Source organism: Pezoporus occidentalis, unplaced genomic scaffold, assembly GCF_034315485.1.
Source record: "Pezoporus occidentalis ecotype Australia unplaced genomic scaffold, CSIRO_AGI_Poc_V1 ctg239, whole genome shotgun sequence".
Taxonomy (NCBI): Eukaryota; Metazoa; Chordata; class Aves; order Psittaciformes; family Psittacidae; genus Pezoporus; species Pezoporus occidentalis.
In genome coordinates, this window is record NW_026914275.1 from 591,424 (window position 1) to 610,741 (window position 19,318).

The following is a 19,318-nucleotide window of genomic DNA, read 5'->3' on the forward strand; positions in this document are numbered from 1 at the left end:
CACATCCTGGCATGTGCCCAGGTAGCCAGTGGGTCCTGTTGTCCCCACAAACCCCAGTGGTGCCACCAAGGACCTGAGCACTGCCACCCCATCAGCATGCTGGAGAAGCCAGCCCTGGCCATGGCATAAGTGCATAAGTAAACCAAGACCTCCTCCTCATGTAGTGCCAAGGGTTATCTGGGTTCAGTCTTCCTGGGTATCAGTCAACCTGCTACTCGCTTTAAAATAAAGCTCGTGCTCAAGTGCCTTATGGGACTGGGGCCATAATACTCACTCAGCCTTGCAAAACTGAGCCCTATCCATAACGTTAGCTCAATCTTTCTGCCAAGCAAACCTTTTTGCCCCAAGTGTTGTTTACTTTTCAGGATTGAGCTTAGTGAAGGGTGGGGGTTACCCTAAAATAAAGTGTCCTGATTGCCATGTATGTCAAAGGTACTTTATAAAGAAAAGCAGCTATAATGTATGCTCACTTTACTGGTCCTTAACTCTGAGAGGGACAAGCAAAGCAGCACTGGGATAAGTGAAAAGTAAGGTTCTCCCATTCAATCTGTGGAAGAACAGAACACATGTAGATGAAAAAATAAATGTAAATAATACTAAGTATAAGTAACATGGCATTGGATAGTTTATGCTTTCAATATATAAATGTTCTCTGTATATTTTAAAAACCTAAAAATCTGTAAGAAATAGAAAAAGGAAAACAAGGGAGTACTCAAAAAGTATTTCAGAAGTAAATTCCTAAACAAATACACCCCCAAAATCACTCAAAAAATAGAAATTATTTTTTTAATCATTACCAATGTGATGTTGAGAAATGACCCTAAAATGACCTTAAACTTTTATATTCAAAGACTATAAGCTCCAAGAAACAAAGAATAAGTTGCTTACTTCAAGAACTTTGTGGGAATTGTACAGTCCTAGAATGGTTTGGGTTGGAAGGGACCTTAAAGCTCACCCCATTCCAACCCCCTGACACAGGCAGGGACACCTTCAATTAGAGCTGATTGCTCCACGCCCCATCCAACCTGGCCTTGAACACTGCCAGGAATGGGACACTCAAATGAGGAAGGGGGAAAAAGATCCAGCATAAGATCCTTGCTGATAATGAATTCAAGGAGAACAATTTCTTGACTTTGAGATTGCCAGGTGAGTTCCCAACAAAATAGAAAGGAAGACACAATTCTATCTCGTTGAAAATTCTCTGTAACTCATTAGAACTTTGTAGATCTTATGCCAACAACCAGATACCTGAAACTGAGTTTGCATACACAGGTGTTGTGGTTTAAGCCCACGCCATAAGTCAGAACCACGCAGTCTATTCCCCCCACCCCATCCACTTTCTTCCCCCCGCTCCTGGAGGGATGGGAAGGAGAATCTAAAGAATGCAACTCCTACGGGTTGAGATAAGAACAGTCCAGTAACTAAGGTATAACAGAAATCACTGCTGCTACCACCAATAATAATAATGATAAAGGAAATAACAAGGGAAGATAATACAATACAATACCACCTGCTGACCGATACCTATACCTAGCCCGCCCAAGCAGTGAGCCAGCCCTTCTGGGTAACTCCCAGTTACATCCTGGGCATGACGTGCTGTGGTATGGAATACCTCTTTGGCTAGTTTGAGTCAGGTGTCCTGTCTCTGCTTCCTCCCGGCTTCCCCTCCTCCCTGGCAGAGCAGGAGACTCACAAAGTCCTTGGTCAGAGTAAACATTTAAGCAGTAACTAAAAACATCAGTGTTATCAGCACTGTTCCCAGGCTGAAAGTCAAAACCACAGCACTGCACCAGCTACCAAGGAGAAAAATGACTGCTACTGCTGAACCCAGGACAACAAGCAACAAATAAAATGGTATTCAAGAGTCCTACTATGTATAAACCATAACACGGGTATGCAGCAACTATCTACTGCTTCAGAAACACCATTTTTCAATAGTCTCAAAACACTGGAGGAGCTATTAGTCTTTAATACTTTTTTATACGGCCACGTATCTCTAAGAATGTAGGTTTTATACAGATGAAGCAAGGAAATTAAGTGACAATCATTTTACTTGAGTAGTTTGCAGTTGGAAAACCAAACAAAACAAACCCCTCTCACCAGTGACATGAGCTTTTTCTTCCCTTGTATTTATCTAGAGTAGTTTTCCAGTTTCTCAACAGCAGAAGACACAGCCTGATCACTCTTCACCACAGCTTCCTCAGACTTCTCCTGTCATATATATCACCACAGTTCCAAAGATCAGTCCCATTCCTATAGATTTCAGACAAAAACTTTCACACCTTTCAGTTCAGGTATGGAAGTTTTTTAGCCTGAACCTTCCACTTTTCTCTAAGAAGCTGAATTTTTACAAGAACAGATCCTCACTCTTCTTGCTCAACCTAGCACTTTCCCATAGTATTTTTGATTTCTGCTTTGATTCTGTGTCTTCAGTACTGAGCCTGTTCTAAACCAAATTACAATTGCAATGTAGTGTTAAGCAGTTAATGAAACATGCAGTTCCCAAAAATTCACAGAGAAAAGCCATAGAGTTGATAAGCTAGAGATAAGAATTAAAAGCATTATTTAGAGATTAAGTCAACTACCAGATCAGAAGTGTGAAAGAACTATGTAAGTACCATTTATATAAGTGTAAAAACTAGAGTGATGTTATTGGCTTTGGCCTTTATTTTAGATCATATTGCCCCTGGAAAAGGTGGGTATAACCACAGTAGACAGAAACACAAAAGAAATTATCAGTTTCCTGGTTATCTGGCACCAGCACTCCACAAATGCCATTCTAGCCCACATTAAAGACATAAAAATATAGCTGATCCTTCCACTAGTCTAGATAGTCTCATGGGATCTCTTCCAGCTCCCACACCATGTGATTCCACCCAATACATTCTGTACTAGCTGTGGAAAACATCCAGGTTTCAACCCATCATGAACTGCATGAGGGCAAAGCCTCTGAGAACTAGAAAGAAAAAGAAAAAAAGAAAAAGAATATAGGTATATCACACCAGTTTTGTGCTGAAACAGATCTGCCATTTTCAGTCCTGCTATTCCATTACACATTCTACTGAAGACACTGAATTGGAGGATGTTTTATATATAAGATTAATACTGACTTAGAAGCTTCAATGTGACAACCTCCCCTAAGTCTCTTGCCAGATTCCATGTACCAAAACCTTTGAGAATACAAACCCACTGAGACAACTCCAAGCACAAAACAGCTTGCTTCCATTTCTGCAAAATTCTCATCAGGACACATGGTTATTTCTGAACATAAGTGAGTTAGGTTTGGCATATACATCCAGCACAGACACTGTGATTTGTGACACACAAGAGTCATTTCTACAATAGATCAGCAAGGCTGGGAAGCCAGCAGATTCTTTCCCAGGCAAACCTCACTGTGTAAATTATTTCTTCCTTATTAATCTGGACAGTTGTAATTTGGATGTAATAGTTCACGGTGCTGAAAGCACATAGGATGAGCTGCATGAACCAGATCCTCCGCTGGCATGAATTGGTGTTGCAGTGCTTAAACTCAGATGACTTTTACTCCCTAGGATGTGGCCCACAGCAGGTACATGCATTCTTTGACCACTTCACAGTGCTGTCAGGAATTTCTGTACTAAAAAATTAAAGGTAAAAAACTTAGCTGTTGACTTCACTTTAGAGTCTGATGTTAAAACCAAGCATAAGTATACTGGAGAGCATGGGTTTATAGGCAGTGGGGAGGAATAGGAAAAGGCTTTAAAAAAGTGTATTACATTTCGTATGAAATCCTGGGTCACTCATTATAGTCTCAAACAGAATCATGGACTGATCATATATTTTCACAGCTAACTCTGAGGAACAAGCTATTCTTTTTTTACTTTCAGATCACAACAAACATCAGTTCAAATAATCATCATGAAGCATTAAGCTCATACTGGAACTCACAAATCAGCTTCCTGACGTGATCCTGCAAGAAGACAACTTCTCAATTCCATCAGGGATGAAGCTTCAGAACCCAGGGCATACCCTGGGCAAATTTAGACAATAGAAGTATGGGTGTATGTACTTAGTGATTAAAGCTTATAGAGTAATGCAAAGTGGTTTTTTGTAAAACATTCTGAACTGATAAAAGGGAGAAGAGTCAGGGCAGAGCCAAGGGGGACAAGAGAAACTGAACAAAAGCCCTAAACACCTGCTGCCACTGTAAGCGTGAAAGGATTCGTGCTGTCATTCACACACTCTGGTCCTTCCCTAGCTATCAGCAGCAGGTAACTGCACACTTTAGAAGGTTAAGCTAACTGCTCAGGAGAACTCACAAGCTGATTAGCTCCTCTACTGCAGGCAAAATATGGCTAAAACCACCCTGAAATGGTAGAATTATCCAAACATGGTAGTTTAGGGGTAAGGGAGACAATACTGATAAATCACAACCCAACACCCCAAACTAAAAAAAAAGGGGGGCAAATAACTGGAATATAATCACTGAAAAGACTTCTCCAGAGGAGTCTGTGCACCCTGACAGTTAGCTGACATGACGCACAGGCTATCATGGAAAACCCATCATGTGGAATGTCATCAGCCTTACTGGAAAATCCCCAGTACTGCAGCCACACAGCATGAAGGAAAACCACTGACTGAAGTGCAACAACAGCAAAAGTTAAAACACAGCACTGCTCTGCTTTGGTAAATTCATGGCCACATACAGTACCATGGAGATTTGCTTGCTTCTATCCAGATGCAGCACAGCTGTGTTTATGTGAGACTATTCAAGTTGCTAAGGCTGGTTGAGAAGACCTGTAGACATGGTCATGCTGCTTCTGGACCTGACTCATGACATCCCCATTGTATTAAATCTATCCCATGAAGAATATCCCATGAGAAACCGACTTGTATGGCTTAGAGGCTTGTCAGACCCAACAGCCCATGCCATCTCTTGATACCGGCCTACAGTCAGTAAGGATTTATAATCATTTATTCTGTCTTAAAACATATTCTTGTTCTTTGAGTCTTCAAATAAAGGTTGTTTTCCCTTATAACTGTCTTTTTAGCTCTTTTCCATCTCTTTCATCTCAGTTTCTTTACACACCTTTCTCATTGTTTTGTTTTTCTTCAACTCTGTATTCTTCTAAGTCTCTTATTGGTTAACTCTCTTTTCCCCATTTCTTGTTTTCCTTCCTTCTGCACAAACTAAATTCTCCCCAAAACACAATTTGTCCCATTCTAACTGTGATAACTTTGCTTTGTAAAAAAAAAAAAAAAAAAAAAAATCGCAATTAGATCCAAGAGATGTTTTCCCCTTACCAGCAGGCCTGACGATTTCTTTACAGTTATTACTATAATTGGGAACAGTGCAGTATCTTTATTAGTTCTTTGCACCTCCTTTTTGCTCTGTCAATGCTCATCAATTCAGAAATACAAAGGATCAATTCCTATCACAAATCAGGGTTGTGCTCAGAAACAACTTATTATTTTCTAAAGCTTACTTTGTTAAACCGCTTACTTGAATCTGCCATTCCCTAAAAAAGCTGTTCCCCCTCCTCTGTCCATGTCCAGCGGAGCTGTGGGGGTTTCTGTTGGGAGATGCAGGGCTGCCCCGTGCCCACACACCCAAGTTTTACCATTCAATTCTATTTTGACTGCCAATAACTTAGTTTTCCCCAAGTCAGTTTTGCCTGGGACATCAACTGATACAGGATTTTGCTGTCTTTGTCTCGATCCATGAGCTTTAACATCTTATTTTCTCCCACATCCTGTTGAGGAGGGGGATGGAGAGCACCTTGGTGGGCAGCCAGCCAAGGTTAACTCACCACAAACATCCTTCTCTGTTTTCCTTCATCGTCACTTGTTTGGAAATGCCTATTCTCAATTCTGCTGTTAGCAGATTAGTTCTAACTTTTGGTACAGAAAAATCAGCAGATAAATCAAGTTCCTGTTCTAGTGTCATAAAAGTCCATAGGGAGGTTCAATAATTAAGATTTATCATTTCATTTTTCCTTACACAGGCTGGGTTGACTTCTCTAGTTCATACAGACATAGGAAGATTAGAGAAAAAGTCTGTGAAGTCAAGGTTTTGTGTAGACGAACCAGAAGAATATGAAATAAGCAAAGCTTCATTACAATTACAAAAAGTGGGGAAAAAAGATGCAAACAGAAAGAAAAAGGTTGTATTCAGTTGGATGAAATATGTCATTTTCACAGTGTACAAGACAGACCTCTTTCTTCACAAGAGGCAACCTCTTTTGTGGCAGAGGACGGTAAGAGAACCAACTTGATTTTCACTCTGATCTCATTTGCCCATCTACAATCCACAGAACAAAACCTTGCAAACAGTCAAATTCCAGAACTGAATCTCTTCTATGCAGGTTCTTGTTTCCTTAAGTCCCTTCAATGAAGCTGTAACAGCTGAGGATCTCCTCATTCCCCATCTCCCTCCTCTTCTCCAAGCACCAGAATTTCTCAGACTTCCTCCAAAGCTACTGTGTCTCCCAGACTATCTAAACACTTGGTGTGCATGGCTTTTTCTTAAATACTGAACTGCAGATCATTATGAAGCCACCACCTTTTCTATCAGGAAATGTTTGACAAGTGAAGATGCATTTGTATGTTCTTTCACACACTAAATTCCCAGTCTAAGCTACTCAGGAATAAAAAAAAACAACAAAAATTACTCACAGTAAGGCAAGTTAGAAGAATTAACAGGTTATCTTTAGCTGGAGACTGAAATGACAAGTCTCCAGCCTGTTCAGTCTCCAGCCTGCTTAAAATGCACCCTGCAGCACTAAGTTTGCATGGCATTGCAACAGCTAAAAGGTGAGCAAGGACATGAAGCAAAATACCCACCAGTTAACAATCTGGCACCCAAATGCCTTGTTGACAAAAATAGAACTGCAAGTTATGTATGGAAAAATCACTTTTAAAAACACAGTGCTTTATGTTTCCTTTTTCTTCAGTTTTTATCTTCACAGAAAGGGGATGCTGTTAAATAGACACTTTGAGTGGGGTTAGCTTAAATCTAAACTATGCTAAATGCAAAATCAGTGCAAAGTTTTCATCATAAATCTTAACAAATGAAATCAACCTGGGAAGATTTCCTGTTTGAATTGGCAAATCCTCTACTGACAACCAAACAGTTAAAGGAAAAAAAAAAGGGGGGGGGGAGACTCAAGAGAATTAGCTGTTGCTAAAACAATTTTATGGTCCTTTCCACTTCACTGGAGGTAGTTTGTATGGCTGACTGGAATCTATTCAGTGCTGTCAAACATCTAACACTCCCATAGCTAGATGCCTTACAATGAATAACAAGCAGTCTAGCTGCCAATATGCTAGAGCTGCATTTTTTACCAGGGACTGGACCTCAACCCAGCAACACTCTAGCTTCATTGTTTGATGCCTAGTTAATTTATAAGACCCAAAATTAACCACAACAAACAGAAGTGCCAAAATTCTGAAGCACCAGGGCAACAAATTCCATCATATTTAATAAACTGCAATAGAGAAAGTCAGGTTTGTAAAAAAACCTTGCAAATGGAAGCTCTCTTTTGTAATTTAAATTGATTTTGTAATAAAAAATAACAATCAATTTCAGTTGATGACTTCTACAGTCTAGGGAGGCTTACAATAGGTGCAAAGAACAGGATAAAGAAAGAAAGAAACATGTAGAAACAATGAATAAAGCATACACAACTCTTGCTGAAGCACTAAGCACATCATCTGTCATCTTGAGCATCATTATTTCCATAAACACTATCCCAACCATTGATTGTCTTCTTCAGTACCCAGTATTGCTTCAAGCAAAATCCTGGACTCTTACCATATTTACATTCTTCATCTTTCAACTGTAATAATGGTGAAGTGCTGACACCAGAATCGTATTCCAAAAGAGATAGTGCTCAGTGACAACAATGTCTCTGCGAAATTATGACTGTGCTATCTTGGCAGGTTTATGATCATGGCTTTGATAGCAGTTCTATTCGGTAGCTCATACCCTGCCACACACTCCTCTCCGTAGTGCATCAAGTTAAAGTCAAACAGGACACAGATATGATGACTTAGGCTATGCTCCTTCAGCATTTTTAACCTCGGGGTGAAAATGAGCACCATTCTGACCATATATTTTACTCCAGTTATGACTTTGGGGTTTCCTTTTCATTATTATTTCAATAAAATTACACTTGGCTGTACAGTGCCCAGGAATTCATTCCCTAGGAATCAAAAGGTGCTGAAAACCTTCAGAGCCTCAGTCTGGCAAATGAAATGAAGCAAAGAAACAGATTCAAGAAAAAATAGTTATCTCATGCAGAAACATAACTCCTGGGGAAATCTAAAGTCAAATCAATAGTAGAACTAATAAGCTCATTCTTACTGAATTACAACAGATGCTACATGAACTAGCATTTTAGAACCAGGTTGACTATCCACCCCCTACAAAAGATGCAGCAGCATTTGAAGGAGTGAGAAAAAGCAGTGGGCTGTGTATGTTAGTGTGCATACACCTGTGTGCACTTGTGTTAGTCTTTATAGCACTTCACATCACAGAAGGGCAGGCTTAACACTTCTACAGTAGCCAAGGACACTTGCTTCATCAACCATGCACTTTTAAGCATGTCTTTAGAATTAATATCAATGGTGTATCATTGTTTTTCTTAAAGAAGAAAACAACAATGAAGTAATAAAATGGACTTTTCAAAAATCTATGGCATCTTTCAATTCCCTAAATGAAGATGGTAGCCATAATGAAAATTAAATAATAAACAATGACTTGTTTTACTACACTGTTCAGGTTTCTTGCTCTGAAAGCAGATTCCTATTTCTTAGCCTTGTATTTAACCTGTTATCCTTACTCTTACATATTTGGATAACTTACTGGCCATACACCATACATTAGCCTGTGCAGCTCAGAAGCAGCACCAGAATCCTGCAGATTCTCATCTGTTTTGAACCAATGTGCATCCAAGATCTCTAGAAACACTCACCTGTATACTAGCTTAACAGCATTCCTGGGACCACAAACACACACAAATGCCTGACACATTTTCCATAAACACTTTGCCAATAAGACTAGGCTAAATAAGTGAATCTTGATTGCAAATGGTAACAAAGAATGGTGCTATGATCCTTCTCAGAGACAGAAGCCTTTGTCAGATGGCAGCAGCCCCCAATCACCATCATACCCAAAACCTTAATCACAAATAGTCACAATCAGAGATGGCCTCAAATCAAAAGCTGGTCAAAACCTACATTCAACAGATCCATTGAAATGAGTATTTAACATAAAACTTTCAGGTTATATGTTTACAAAAAATACAAGGTTTAGGGAATAGAACGCAGAGCTTGAATACTGCTCTGCGGGATATAAAAGAACATTTTATCTTACTACAGATTAATGACTTGTTAATAGTGGGGTTAAACACCACCAGCAAGTCAGCTGGGAGGTAACATGTGACTTGCAGGGGAATGCCTTTGGCTATGAAGAAACATGTACATCCAAATGAATGATCACTTCTGAGAAAACAAACCTAAGGCTATACAATTTATGTATTCTTAACTATGTGTTTAGTCAAATAACATGACAGCTGGATAATACACAGTAAATATCTCTCAGAACCAACTCAATGTAATTATATGGTGGTTTCTATTCTTACCCTTATAATAATTGAGATTTTTTGAAATATATTATTTCATTTTAACCTAATTAATATTGACATAAATGACAAATTTTGAACAACTGGAACCATGGAATAGTTTGGGTTGGAAGAGACATTCAAAGCTCACCTAGTCCAACCCCCTGTAGTGAGCAGGGACATCTTCAACTAGATCAGGTTGCTCAGAACCACATCCAGCCCAGACCTGAATGTCTCCAGGGATGGTGCATCCACCACCTCTCTGGGAAACCTGTGCCAAGATTTTACCACCTTCTTTGTAAAAGAGTTTCTTCCTCAAGTCCAGCCTGAATCTCTCCTCTTTCAGTTTAAAACCATCACCCCTCATCCTATTGCAACAGGCCCTGCTACAAAGTCTCTCCCCATCTTTCTTGTAGGCCACTTTTCAGTACTAAATGTCTCCCAGAGCCTTCTCTTCTCCAGGCTGAACAACCCTAGCTCTCTCAGCCTTTCCTCATAGCAGAGGTGCTCCATCCCTGATCATTTCTGTGGCCCTCCTCTGGACCCTCTCCAGCAGGTCCATGGCTTTCCTGTACTGCGGACCCCAGAGCTGGACGCAGTACTCCAGGTGGGGTCTCACCAGAGGGGCAGAATCACCTCCCTTGACCTGCTGGCCAGACTGCTTTTGACACAGCCCAGTTCCATCACTACAGATGAGATGACCCTTAACACCAAGAAATCAAGCCACTCTTTGGTATCAAACATTTGCATGGAAGAAAACTGTCAATAACCAACCCAGGCTGGAATGCTCCTTGCATCCCCTGAAAGAGCTGTTCAAGACCACATGAGCTCTAATCCTCCAGAGGACTATTATAACAGATGAGAACAAGGCAAACGCATTAAAGAATTTAGATGATTATTTCCAGAAATACTTCTACAATATTTCTATATACAGTGTCAAAATGCTTTTAAATCAAGCAAATAGCACATGGCAAGACTTAGAAAGCTGACTACAAGAATTAGATGCTTATACTCCATGAAATTCAGTTGATTCCAGATATATAGTTCCACTGCTCCTGTTTAAGAATTCATTCACGGCTGACTGTAAGATGAGAGCAGTGTCCTAATGAGTATAAAGCCCAAAAGAAATAAACCAGAACTTTAACGCAGATACCACTATGAAAACCATTCTTTCACCTTTCGCATAGAAATGGGTGGTTACATTACCCAGTGTGCTTTCAGTGCAACTCATTTAGTTTCTGAAAGGTCTCCTCTTGTCCCTGGATTCCCAAAGGATTTGAACTTGCTGTACATTCATGTAACTTTTGTTCATGAGAACAAAATGTACCAATCATGCCTTCAGCGAGATTGTGTCATTCAAGATCACATCTGCGAGAAGCACTACTAAATAGGACAGCTTTGATACAGTGACCATTCTGACTCCTATGAGATCATTTAGAGATAATCTTCTGTTTTCAGAGGAGGTTTCCTGCTAAGCGCTTAGAAGAAACAAAATGCCATTTTAAATAACATTTTTACTGTGAATATTATGCAAACAGAGCTTTTCCTTGTGCACTTTTAGAGTTATTTTCAGCAATCTAACCACAAGGAATTAAATGTACTGCTTTAAACTCTGAGTATGGTTCTTATACTTACTGGCAGCTGGTGTTGATCATTTCAACTGGAAAACTTGCAGGAAAGAAGCACCTGAGTTCAGCTCTGAGTGTTCTCCAAAGTCTCCAGGAGTGTTTTATGATGCTGTTCAGTGTCTTTAATCAAGTAGTTCATTACTGGCCGGCAGAAACTCTTTGTTGCTGTGAACTCACTCAGCACAAAGTTATTTTGTTCATAGTACTGCCATTTTCTTTTTCAGATCTGTCAGGTTACTGTGGATCATTCACCTGCTGCTCTAAGGCTGGCAGTCTTTCCTCTAAGCTTTGCTTTTCCTAAAGGTGACTGTTTTGCCATGTCTCAGAGGTCTTTTATCTCTCAAGGCTTTTCTTCTTCTCCATACCTAGTAATTTCTTACCACCTCAATTATTTTTTGGCAAGTCTTCCATACACTAGATTTTTACAACAAAAGTCATAGCAAGATTTTCTTTCTTTTTCTTTTTTCCCCTTTCCAAAGTTCTGGCTCAAGCCTACCACAGCAATGTGGGCATTCCAAGATACACCAAAGTATGTTCTTTCCATCCCTATATTCAACCTAGCAAATAGCTAAATAGTTTGCTTGTTCAGTATCAAAGGTATTACATGCTGCTTCTTAGCAGGGATTATTTGTTCCAGTTAAATGCAACATTATACATCTTGACAGCTTCCAGTGGGCTATGGGCATGTGCGGGGCAGTGTCATCTGTACCTGCAAAGAATGCTGAAAGCTATCCTCAAATATCTCTAAAAATGACGTGCTGTTTGAGTACCACCCTAAGACCTGCAAAAAAAAACCCATAATTGTTCATTTCTGTTTCTATCTCTATCACTGATGCTTTGCTATTACTGAACAAATCACGAGGTCCCTTCATTAGTTTTTCAATATATGACACCAGAATACAGCTATATCATAATATTGCAATATTCTTTCATTGCTTCCATCTTCCTCTTAGACCCCTTGTTGCCTCCTAGCTCTCCAACTCTACCAGCATTCCCTACCTTACGTACCCAGCTATAGCTTGAATTCCTCAGATAACCACAGGCCTATAGGCCTTCTCAGAATTGATCTGCAAAGTTAGAACTTCTTTAGAGCTATGTACCATGCAGTTGCCAACAAAAGCAATTTCAGAATCAAAATGTTAATGAAGATGTAATATCAGCAATAAGAGAAAGGCATTTAAAATGGCTTCAGGGAAGCAAGTGTAGAAGACAGTGGAGAGAGATGTGCATGCATTTGATGACTGCCTGCAACCTGCTTTGAAGCAGGAATAAACTGTTTAAAACCACTGATGGGAGTAGATTGACGGACCAGGCACCAAGAACAACCACCCACCTGTAAGTATTTTCTGTTGATTCTTTTTTAATCACTAATTTGCTTGTTAATTTTGTGTAATTTGCCTCCCCAACTCCCAGTGACATCCTTAACTGCAAATGAACGTAGCAGAAGTGGTTGGATAGGCATGGGAAGCCTAATTCCATCTTCATCCCCAAGGACAACAGTCATTACTACCAGCCTTCATTTTCTCATGACTTTCTTTGTATTTCTCCTGAGCAACACAAAGCTTTTAAGAAACACAGCTCAAATGATCTGCCAAAAATAGGCATCAGATAGTCCCTTTCATTACAAGTCAAAAATAGGCATCAGATAGTCCCTTTCATTACAAGTCCCTTTCAAACACACTCGGTATTTAGCAGACCTTAGTATTACCCATTTGAATGTAATTGATTTCTCTGTGGTTTTGATCAGATTTTTCTCCCTCAGAGTGCTGTTTTTTCTGACACTTGTGAAATTCCTAGCATCATGCATCTTAAACATCCCTCCCTGTGTTTCTCCTGCCTCTGTCTGTTCCTCTTCTTAAAGTTAATTCTTCTATCACTTTTATCACATTAATTGGTAAGCTTATATCCAAGAATTTCATTAACTTTCTGCTTTCTCCTAATGCTAAATCTCTGATCATATCTAGGTCTTACAATCCCTATCAAGCCCTTTATTAACTTTTGCTTTTATCACTTCTATAATGAAGAAATACAGTGTGTTGGACCTTTGCCTTTTAGAACAGTTGACCGTTCTAAAAATATTAGGTCTATGGCTTTTTACATTCGCTTCATTTAATACTTTTTCAGCCATTACAGCATTAGTAACAAGGAAAGCACTCTGCTTCTGAACTTCATGCAGCAAGAACCCAGAGGAATACATGCATTCCCACATTCCAAATATTTCTGCTAACACACTGCTTTGTATTTTCCACCATGTGGCCAGGCAGACCGGCTTCACAAAAAGGAAGCCACATGCAGAGCAGAAGTTGTAGCAATACCTGGGGAAATGGCTTAAAAGAACAATGAGCAATTATGTGTTCAAATTCTGTTGGATTGAAGCAAAATTCAGACCATAAAATGTTTCTCCTTTACAAAACTTGCCTCTGCCTTCCCCTTGACAAACAGAGCCTTAATACACAGCAACATAAGCAATACAGAATTCTTCTGTTCTAAAAAGTTATTTCCATATGGCTTCACTGCCCTTTGAATTAAGAGATATACAGAGAAAAGCACCAAATATCCAGTGTGGGCAAATGCTTCTTATATGCTTATATGCTGACAGAGACAGAGGAGTGACCTGACAGAGACAGAGGAGAGATGAATCTCTGTGAGGTAATGATGATTGGCAAAGCTAACAGGAAATCTGTACCTGAGCAGGACAGACTCCTGAGCTCTTGTCTGTCCAGCAGGAAACCATCCAACAGGTCATCAGTGCCTTTCACATCCAGACCAGGAAAAAGCAGTGCTACTCTGCAAGCAAGATAACCAAGCTCTACTGAAACCCAGAACTGCAGCACTGGACACAGAATCACCTCTGTCAGGTTGGAAAAGACCTTCAAGATCAAGTCCAACCATTCAGCACATACTGCCAAGTCCAGCACTAACCCGTGTCACTCAGGGCCTTGTCTATATGATTTTTTAACACTTCCAGAGAAGGTGACACCACCACTGCCCTGGGCAACCTCTAATACGTAAGTTTACATGTTCTCGGTCTCCCCTCTGTCATTCCCTCTTGTCCTGTCACTACAGGCCCTTGTCAAAAGTCCCTCTTCAATACTCATGCAGACGGTGTTATGCTTGTCCTCCTCCCTGCGTTTTAGTTGAGGGTATTTTGTATTTTACTTTCACTTTGAATAAAAAATAAAACATGAGGAATGATGCACAAATAGAGGGTTTGAAACACAGCAATACCATAGACTGAATATGGTATCGAAAGCCCACCTTTAAAACACAAAGACACAAGAAGAAAAAACAACGAAGAAAAGTCTCAAAAACTGTATGTAAGGGGGAATGAAATTTGGTCTCTGTAGCTGGCACCAAGCAGCCGTCAGGGTTCTGACCAATCTGGAAGGCAATTAGATTCCAGCAGACAAACCAGTAAGTAATGATGATGACCGCTGATGCTGCAGAGACTGGGGCTGGCCTGCATTAGGTTAAGTAAGCTGGATGCAAGCCAGTAGCATCAAACAAATGGCATGGCACGTTCTGGAGGAATCTGAGGAGAGATTGCTAATATCTTAAAGGCGACCTTTCACACATGCTACCCCAGCATATCAGGCAATCCTGTTGGCTGTAGTGGAGGAAATCAGCAGAGGCCAGTCTCCTCAAGTTATTAACTCCTCAGACAAATAGGATTATTTTTAAACTTATAATAATTGACTGCACTTCATTTGAGCAAAGCTCCCTAAGTGCTATATTGCTTTATTTCACCCCTTCCCCATTTTAAAGAAAACTAACTTTCCACTAATCATAACCATTTAGGCAGGCAGTGAGCTAAAAATAACCTGAATTTTTAGCCATATTGTCTATTAAAAAAAAAAAAGTGAAATGTTTCCTAAAAGGGCAGGTGCATTAATGACGGCTGCCTCAGGATAAAGGAAAATTACTACAAGTGCTCTGTTTTCCTGAAGGATCTTTCCATAGATTATTTATAATTGAATGAAATTGATTACGGCATTTGTAAGAGAAACTGTATCCAAAGTGTTTCATTTCTGTAAAAGCTGCATGAACAGGAAAAGATCTCTACATTTCTATGAAGGTAAAAGAGAAGGTATCTTTTTTTCCCGTAAGTAAAACAAACGGTAAATACACTGGGTACAAATCTCATCATTTGTAGCCCCAAAGTGTACCTGAGAATAGGATCCCGGGTTCTAAGAAGCCATCTCACAGCCGGAAATCCTGAAGCTGAGATTGAACTCCTTTCCGTTGCTTCAGTGAAGGAAATACAGCTTAATTGGGCTCAATTTCCTAAATAATGGCTATCCTCTGTAACTAATCAGTAAAGTTTTAAATCAGTATCAGACTAATGCTTGCTCAAATAGTGCAATATACTCCGTCTTCGAAATACAATCTTGCCCTGCCGACAACTGGAAAAGCTAAAGGACTGAGGATAACACACACTGGCATATAGTTTTTCTTTTCAAACAGAAAACATCCTTTGCTATCCCATAGAACAGCCCCTAAAACAGCACACGACCTTGTTTTGTGCACAGAGATACCACTACCGAGAGAAAACAAAGATAACTTTGGGGAAAAAGAATTCATGTCATTTCAAACAACAGCACCTTCTGAACTCATTCTGAATGGAAGGTGTTTAGAGATACTGCTGGGGAACGGACAAAGACACTTCAGACAGATGCTGCTTCCAAATCAGCCAAAGCAATGCACTCATGGAGCGTATCTGTAGTTATCTGATATTCCCCTGGATTGTGAATTGTACCATCAGCAAGCTAAGCAAGTGCATCTTAATTAGGAGGCCAACAGAATGCAGAATTATGTTGTAGCATCTTGTAACATACTGCATACATTGTAGGAGACATCTATAACACTGGGTTTGCTGAGATTAGTCAGAAAGTTTAATTATATCCCTAATTATTTCTGTGTAATCTGTGATGAAGCTGTGTGTTGTCAGATAAAACTAATATGGACGTACTTTGATATTCATTTCCCTTCTAGACCCACAAGAAAAATAACATTTGATTGAAAATAAAAGCAGATGCAAGAACATAGTTCCTGATGTGTTCTAGGTTTAACACTTCTTTATGGGATACATTATGAGACTGTCAAATAGGCATTAGCACAATGAAAACCTCCTGTTCTGCAATGCGTGTAGGTTCCAATGCCTACCGTCCACTACCCAAGAACCTGGAGAAAGGTTCTCTTAATTTTTCATGTTTATCCTTGGATGTCCGATAAACTAGCAAACATAAGTGTCATTGATGAAAGGAGTTTATCAGATCACCAGAAGCGGTTGGGGTTTTTTAATAATCTACATATTATAATGACTGTATGTCTCCGGCTCTGGCAGGTGTTCTAAATTGACCAGAATAGAACTGTGATATTAGGTAATTTGAAAGGTTACAAACATCCAGGCATTTTTCTCCTAGTAAAATACTGCCTTACTTCATATTACCTTCTACCACAGCTTCTCTCTGTAGACTCTTTGAAGTACATCCTATGGCGGCCAAAGCGATACAGGAATGAAATGTTCAGATTTGTGTGTTTCCTTCTCATTTGTCCTCTGCAAGAATTCCTCTACTTTCACGACAGGCAGATCTATCTACATCTTTTAGATTAGTCTTTGCCCTGCTTAAGGCCACACTGCTACAATTTTTCCATTGACACTCATGTTGAACTTCAAGCAAACGTAGGCTGCTGCATCCATTAGTCATTTCAATAATTTCTGATCCAATCTTCAACAGATAAGAGAACACCTGCTAATCATCTACTGCTATTATTTATGAGACAGTTCTACCAACCTAGTTCTTTCCTTCTCAAGCTACCACTTACAAAAATGGATCCACTTTGTGTATTTGCATCCTTTATTCACGTAAATGCTGTCAAATATGTCAAATTTTTTTCCATGCTTCTTCTTTAACTTTTGTATGACAGATGTTCTCAGTACAGCACCGACTTTCTGATGTCTCAGTCAAAACTATAGTAAAGGGACTATAAAACTACGGACTTTTAATTTCTTTGCCTTTATTTAGAAAGCAAATTTTCTATCCCCTTACACCAGTTCCTCTGGAATATCCACAACTACAAACACACACCAGGGAAACACTACTTCTTGAGTTAAGGGATCAGATGTTTTAAAGTAAGAAAATACATTGTTGACATCCAGCATAATACACCCCAACTTTCTGTTTAGAGAATTCTGCACACAAGCCAGAGCTATCTGCTTTACAGGGTTGCTTCTCAAGCAACAGACTTCCTCCCCAAGTCTTTAATTTCAAAGCAGACTCTGCTGAACCCAACTATTGGATGCTATTCCAATACGGTTGGAAAAGACCTTTAAGATCATCAAGTTCAGGTGCTCCCCAACAGTGCCAAGTCCACCACTAACTCATGTCACTGAGGGCCTCATTTACATTGGTTTTGAATGGAGAAGACTTTTTTCCTAATATTCAGTCTAAATCTCCCCTGGCCCAGCTCAGGCAATTTCCTCTTGTCCTATCCATTGCTCCTCGGGAGGAGAGCCCAGCCACCTCCTGCCTCCATCCTCCTGTCAGGCACCTGTAGAGAGTGACAAGGTCCCACCTAAGCCTTCTCTTCTCCAGACTGAACTCCCTAGGTCCCTTAGCCACTCCCCATCACACTTGTGCTTCAGGCCCTTCACCAAGCTCCATTGCCCTCAATGTCTCTCTTGTAGTGAGGGGCCCAGGACTGAACACAGGATTTGAGGTGCGGCCTCAGCAGTGCCCAGCACAGGGTTTTCATGGACTATTAAACAAAGATCTAGTTGAAGACTAAAACCTGATGCAAAGACAACACCAATTTGTTTAAATGTTTATCCCTCAAATAATGAAAGTGATAAATGGGAGTAGTGAATAATCAGAGAGCACTTACTGTAGCAGAGAGCTGTGGTCCATTCAACTGTGCATGCAGGATGGCTTCATTGATGGAGCTCCAGATTCCCATCAGTGCAATTTCCACATCATGTGAGGCAGCCATTTCATTAGTCAGATATTCCAGCGTGGAGATATACTCCCTCCATTGTGCATCCAGTTCTGACACACTGGCCAAGCAGCCCCTCATTACATTTAGACAATATCCAACACAGGGCCTGATGAGCGTCAGGCCCTGGCAATGTGGGCAATACTGCATCTTCACTAGAGCTTTGCTACATTCCTTCGTGAGAGCTGTATGTTCAGTAGTATTTATCACTTCAATGCCCAGACTGAGAGCCTGGCTCAGCATCCTACTTGCCCAAAGAGATTTTGACAGCTCTGTAACCATGTTTTTAGAATAGTGTCCAAAAGGATTTATGTCTTGCCTTGTAAGCCGTAGACACTCTGTATAGTCCTCTGATAAATCTGTAATTCCTGGGTTTATTAGCCGACTATACACCAGGGGAAAGAGACTGTCAAAGAACCGTAATACTGCACTTTCCACTGTAGTCTCCGCACCCAGAATGTAGAGAGAGATGTCTGTAAAAAGTTCTTTAACAGGCTCTGCTGCTTCTTTTGCCATAGGTCTGTAAGCTGTCTCAAACAGGGAACTTGTGCGGTTTTCAGCAAAGCGAAGCAAAGACTCAAAGGCCTCTAAAAAGGGGCAGGGGAAAAAAAGAACTAAAGGTTAATAGCAAGTACCTGACATCTTGGTCACAGGACTAATATTGTCCTGAACAGGAACATCAATATTTACATGAAATCTGCAATATAAATACACTCGTAGTTAATGCAGCTTTCATCAGTAATATGATTAAAGACAACTAAATATTACATAAGCATAACAAAGTCAACAGGTAATACACACATTTTCTTTTAAGATGACTGTATTCTCACTGGCTAGACCCTAACCCAAACTCTACAGGTCAATAAAGGACCCACAGAGACCCCAGAGAGCACAGGCAGGGTCTATGCAAGATGTTTTTTGTAACTGATGCTGCATTTGGGCAGTTGAACCAGTTCAACCAGATCCATTTCCACAGCGTTCCTCTAGCTCAGCGGAAGCTTGCCGTATAACTGAATACAAATTGGAGCTGAAGCTTTCATTTCCAAATGCTCTAAGTGGGGGGCTAAGAGGCAGTTCTTGCAAAGCACAGCTCAA

The 19,318-nt window shown here is 40.1% G+C and overlaps 1 protein-coding gene across 6 annotated transcripts in view; it reads right to left on the reverse strand.

Moving 5' to 3' along the window:
• LOC134165373 (glypican-5-like) overlaps positions 1–19,318 on the reverse strand; it is a 391,916-nt gene that overhangs the window by 250,267 nt on the left and 122,331 nt on the right. For all 6 annotated transcript variants that reach the window (XM_062622059.1, XM_062622061.1, XM_062622058.1 and 3 more), the window contains one exon: positions 18,116–18,810. In XM_062622059.1, the coding sequence (XP_062478043.1) occupies positions 18,116–18,810 (695 nt within the window). The remainder of the gene's footprint in view (positions 1–18,115; positions 18,811–19,318) is intronic.